The sequence below is a fragment of the Pristiophorus japonicus genome, chromosome 5 (assembly GCF_044704955.1).
Source record: "Pristiophorus japonicus isolate sPriJap1 chromosome 5, sPriJap1.hap1, whole genome shotgun sequence".
NCBI classification, from domain to species: domain Eukaryota; kingdom Metazoa; phylum Chordata; class Chondrichthyes; family Pristiophoridae; genus Pristiophorus; species Pristiophorus japonicus.
This window is the reverse complement of record NC_091981.1, coordinates 175,093,315-175,099,314: the sequence shown is the minus strand read 5'-3', so window position 1 is coordinate 175,099,314 and position 6,000 is coordinate 175,093,315. Positions and strand designations below refer to the sequence as shown.

Genomic DNA, 6,000 nt, shown 5'->3' with positions numbered 1-6,000 from the left:
TGAAAATGTCACACTGGGAAAGTCGAGTGGAAATACATTCCATGTAAAATAAAACACTGTGTCCAAACCAAATCAGGGTACAGGTAGATGGGGACACGCATGCTGGAGCTGCCACATTGAAAAGGCCAGTTCCAGCAGAATAGCAGGAATGTTAATCTGCTTAATATTTTTTTTAAATGTTTTTTATTTGTAAGGTTTGCAAACAGTGGTGAAAAATGAAAAGAGCTTAGCAGGCATTGCATACATCAGAGCAAACAAGCCCATCTGTTGCTAGACTGAGTAGCCTCATATAAAAACTTTGGAGATATAAGTGAAGAATAGCTCGTACAAAACAAAATACTGCAGATGCTGGAAATCTGAAATAAAAACAGAAAATGCTGGAAATACTCAGCAGGTCAGGCAGCACCTGTGGAGAGAGAAATGTTTCATGGCGATTACCTTTCATCAGAAGAATAGCTAAAGTTGGTTTCCTCATTATGGTGAGGATGTAATGGAAAAATTGTTATATTAATGCGTCACTTAACAATATATCATTTTAGTTATTGAACCAAGTGGCAACATTGTTTCAAAACAGTATCAATAAAGTCATCCACGCCATTAATAGATGAATGGAGTTATATTATTCAGTATTTGACACTAGGGTTTATGCAACAAAGCATTTTATATGTGAGAAGATTTACGCTACATTATTGTTTATTTTTTGTTACAGATCTTTTCAGATGCATGCAGTAAAAGTATAAGGCCAGTGGGGAAGTGATCATTGCTAAGCATCCCATGGCTCCAATAAAGAGCAATCGGCTTTGGACATTTTTACTTGGTGTTCAGGGATTCTTTGTGTTGGTCGGAGGAGATGGGAGCAGTGGATCATCTGTTTTGCTGGAGCACCTGCAGTGTCAGCGAGCAGAGCATCCCGTTGTAACTCATAGAGGTGAGTACACTGTGCGTTTATCAGCAGAGTGAATGGAGGCCAAATGATGTAATTTTCCAGAATTGCTATTTTGTATGAGAAATCATTCATTTGAAAACCTTTCATATGCAATAGTAGACTGTCAGTATTAAAAGATGAATAAAGCCCTCTTACATTTCACAATTACCATTTCACAGAGTGAAAAAAATCTATAATGGTAATGCAGTAGATGTAATTTATCTAGATTTTCAAAAGGCCTTTGATAAGGTACCACATAATAGACTGATGAACAAGGGCAGAGAATGCAGAGTCAGTGGACAAGTAGCAGAATGGATAGCTAGCTTGCTTTAAGACAGAAAGCAGAGAGTTAGGGGTAAAAGATAGCTATTCACAGTGACAGAAGGTGGGTAGTGGTGTTCCACAAGGATCAGTGCTGGGACCACTGTTGTTCACAATTCATATTAACGATTTAGACTTTGGAATCAAAAACACAATTTCTAAATTTGTGGATGACACCAAATTGGGGGTATAGTCAATACTGAGGAGGACTGCAACAAATTACAGGATGATATTAATAAACTTGCAGAATGGGCATATAATTGGCAAATTAAGTTCAACACAGATAAATGTGAGGTATTACATTTTGGTAGGAAGAATAGGCAGGTAACTTATTACTTGGAGGGTGCGAGTCTAGATGGGGTAGAGGAACAAAAGGATCTCAGAGTACAAATATACAAGTCAATAAAAGTTGTGACACAGGTTAGCAAAGCCATAAAAAAGGCAAACCAAGCACTAGGGTTTATTTCTAGAGGTATAGAATTGAAAAGTAGGGAAGTTATGCTAAACCTGTATCGAATCTTGATTACTTAGAGTACACTTAGAGTACTGCATACAATTCTGGTCGCCATATTATAAAAGGGATATCGAGGCATTGGAAAGGGTGCAAAGAAGATTTACAAGGATGATACCAGAAATGCGAGGGTATACCTATCAGGAAAGGATGAACTGGCTGGGTCTCTTTTCTCATGAAAAAAGAAGGCTGAGGGGTGACCTAATAGAGGTCTTTAAAATTATGGAAGGTTTTGATAGAGTGGATACAGAGAAAATGTTTCCACTTGTGGGGAAGAGCATAACTAGAAGCCATCAATATAAGATAGTCACCAAGAAATTCAATAGGGAATTCAGAAGAAAATTCTTTACCCAAAGAGTGGTGAGAATGTGGAATTCGCTACCACAGGGAGTGGTTGAAGTGAATAGTATAGATGCATTTAAGGGGACGGTAGTCAAGCATATGAGGGAGAAGAGAATAGAGGGTGATGCTGATAGATTTAGATGAGGAAAGACAGGAGGAAGCTCAAGTGGAACATAAATGCCGGCATGGACTGGTTGGGCCGAATGGCCTGTTTCTGACGAAGGGTTCTGACAAAAGGTCATCGAACCGAAACGTTAACTCTGCATTCTCTCCACAGATGCTGCCTGACCTGCTGAAATTTCCAGTATTTTCTGTTTTTATTCCGGATTCCAGCATCCGCAGTATTTTGCTTTTGTGTTGGCCTGTTTCTGTGCTGTATATCCTATGTAATCCTATATAATTTGCTACTGAGTAGAACTAATGAAGTTAAAATGTAATACTACTGATTTTGTACAGAGGAGAAACCTCAAAACAAAAAAATGTTGGTGATTTATTTTGCCTGTCGGAGTGAGTGTTGTGAAATACTTTCTCATTTTATGCACCTAAGCGGTAATGTTCTGACCGTGTGCATTGGGGAGCATTGCTTGCCCTGAGTACATATGGGAAAAAACTGGCAAGTGCTGTGTAGGGTTTCCTGGTCGTTTGCCCATTTTCTTCTGATAATGCTCCTGTGAAGCACCTTGGGAATTTTTTCCACATTAAAGGTGCTATATGAATGCAAGATGTTAAGGTCCTTTTAAAGATGTGTCCCCAGCAGGTGAGACTTGAAAAATTACCCTCTCTTCCCCCCTGTCAGCTTTGAGCATTCCCAGGTCAAGAATAGCATTGTCAATTGCAGAGTAAACTTCCCTCTTTTCTTCTGACCACAACGTGCCGTAGTTTCAACATCACAAGAGCGTCTCCAAAATCTGTGACTAAAACAAAACAATCATTTTCTACACTAGTCACCCTTTCAGTTATTGTGAGTCACATTGCCAATTAATGTCCTAACAGTTTTGTACTGTGGGCCCACAGCCAGTAGAAACTGGGTTTAGGATGCCCAAACTTATTTCATAAACAGAGACAGGCTTTCATCTCATCAGTCTAGCCTGGAATTAAACCCAGGTTCCAGAGGTGAAAATATTTAATTTACTTTAAAATAAAAAAATAAAGTGCATGGTAGAATTTCATAATGTAACAGAGAGAGCGCATTGCTCCCATGATCAGAATTTTCCTGTATAACCACACTTCCCGATGTTCTATTTTCCCTGCACCATTTGAATTACGAAGAGAATGTGTGGAAACAGTTACATAGACTGTCTCAGTCCTATTTGCCTGGAGGAAATATTATGTACCTGCACCATTTTACATATATACATTTGTATCATTTATAGTTTGTCATTTTTATTCTTTTTGTATCTGGTCTTCCATACTACTGTTTTTTATTTTTGTTCTCTCTCTTCCCATTTTGCTTTTGGGTCCTTTGTTTATCTCCTTTGCTGACCTACATTGATGTCCAGTCCTCCAGTTTCCCAAATTTAAAATTCTTATTAGAACATAAGAATTAAGAGCAGGAGTAGACCTACGGCAACTCGAGCCTGCTCCGCCATTCAATAAGATCATGGCTGATCTAAGACCTCAACTCCACTTTCCTGTTCTATCTCTATATCCCTTGATTCCACTACAGTCCAAAAATCTATCTATCTCCACCTTGAATATACTCAACGACTGAGCACCCACAGCCCTTTGGGGCAGAGAATTCCAAAGATTCACAACCCTCTGAGTGTAGAAATTCCTCCTCATCTCAGTCTTAAAAGGCCAACCCATTATCCTGAGACTATGCCCCCTAGTTCTAGACTCTCCAGCCGGGGAAACAATCTCTCAGCATCTACCCTGTCAATCTTATATGTTTCAATGAAATCACCTTTCATTCTTTGAAACTCCAAAGAGTATAGGTCCAATCTACTCAATCTCTCCTTATAGGGTAACCCTCTCATCACAGGGATCAATCTAGTGAACCTTCGTTGCACCGACTCTAAGGCAAGTATAGCTTTCCTCAGATAAGGAAATCAAAACTGAGCACAGTACTCTAGGTGTGGTCTCACCAAAGCCCTGTACAATTGTAACAAGACGTTTTACTGTTGTACTCCAACCCCCTTGCAATAAAGGGCAAATATTCTTGTATTTAAATCTTTTGTTATGTTATGAAGTCAGGTTGCATACACATGGCTTGTATTCTTTTGAATATCGAAGATTAAAGGGTAATTAATTGATGTTTTTCAGATAATTACTGGATTTGATACAGTAGATAGAGAGAAACTATTTCCTCTGGTGGGAGAGTCCAGGACAAAGAGGTATAACCTTAAAATTAGAGCTGGGTTGTTCAGGGCTGATGTCAGAAAGCACTTTTACACAAAGGATAGTGGAAATCTAGAACTCTCTCCCCCCAAAAGCTGTTGAGACTAAGTCAATTGAAAATGTCAAAACTGAGATTGATAGATTTTTGTTAGGCAAGGATATTAAGGGTTACGGAACCAAGGCGGATAGATGGAGTTAAGTTACAGATCAGCGTTATCTAATTGAATGGCGAAACAAGCTCAAGGGGCTGAATGGCCGACTTATGTTCCTATGTTCCTGTGATCTCACTCTTCCCTACCTTTGTAAGCTCCTCTCGCACTATACCCTCCCACCGCCAAATTTTCTGTTCCTCTAACTCTGGCTTCCTATGTATCTCTACCCTCATTCATTCCAGCCATTGGCAGCCGTACCTTTAGCCTATTAGATCCCACTCTCTAGAATAGCCTCCTTAAACCCCACCACACCCTCATCATCCTCTCCACCTTTAAGACCCTCTTTAATATCCACCTCTTTCACGAAGCTGTTTGTTACCCCGTCTAATATCTCTTTTGACACATAATTTATTTTTGCCCTTACGCCTCTGTGAAGCATCTTGGGACATTTTCCTGTGTTGGAGGTGCTATATTAATGCAGGTTTTATATTGTTATTATCCTTTTCCATTATTCCTCTTCTCTGCTGTTTTTGTATCTTCTTTTCGCTCCTCCATCTGTTTCTCTCCCTTCATTTGTTGTTTCTGTCCCTCATTACCCTTTCTGTGTTGATCCCCTCCCACTGCCTTCCTTTCATCTCCAGCAGTGTCCTTGTCTTGCATGTTTCTCTGTTTTTGATGTTGGGTATGACAGATGACTGGTCCTGTTGGTGACCTCAATGTTTGGGTATCTTGCAACTTGCATCCGACTGCCTGGCAATTTGCCTATTACAGCTGCTGCAATGGTTCACAGAATCAGAAATTGCAGCACAGAAGGAGACCATTGGAGCTCTTTATTTTAATCCCATTTCCTTGTATACTTTACTACTTTTTCCTTTTAAATGTTTATCCAATTTTCTTAATTTCCATTATTGATTTGTCTTCAATAGCCACTTCTGGAACTGCATTCCCTATTCTCATAATTGTTTGCATGAAAAAATCTTTTGGCTTCCCCTTTATGTTTTAATCCTAATTCTAAATTTATATTCCCAGTAGAAACTGTTTCATAAATATCCTTTCAAACCTTTTCAAAACTTTGGGAATACTTCTCATCATAACTATTGAGGGGTGGGGTGAGGGGGTTAATGGAGGAGGGAAGAGATTTTAACTATCAGCAGGTTTCTGGTGGAAAAACGCTGGATTCAGTTAGTTTCTCGCCCACGTCGCCAGTATGAGGCCACATCATTTTTAATTATTGGGCCTCATTAACATGCCACTGGTCCAATTCCTGAATGGAACAGTTGGGAAGAAGCTGACGGCCTCTGGAAAATTGAGTGGCCCTTTGTTGCCTGCTACGCGGTAAAGTGTGGTGAAGGAGTTTTGAGGGGATGGGGGTGGGGAGGGGCCTTACACCAGGTAAGGGAGGGAGTGCATGT

At 39.8% G+C, this 6,000-nt stretch overlaps 1 protein-coding gene across 1 annotated transcript in view; it reads left to right on the top strand.

Moving 5' to 3' along the window:
* Positions 1 to 774: 774 nt before the first annotated feature.
* sema5a (sema domain, seven thrombospondin repeats (type 1 and type 1-like), transmembrane domain (TM) and short cytoplasmic domain, (semaphorin) 5A) overlaps positions 775 to 6,000 on the top strand; it is a 188,730-nt gene continuing 183,504 nt past the window's right edge. Inside the window, exon 1 of the mRNA XM_070880009.1 lies at positions 775 to 928. Coding sequence (XP_070736110.1) covers positions 775 to 928 — 154 coding nt within the window. The remainder of the gene's footprint in view (positions 929 to 6,000) is intronic.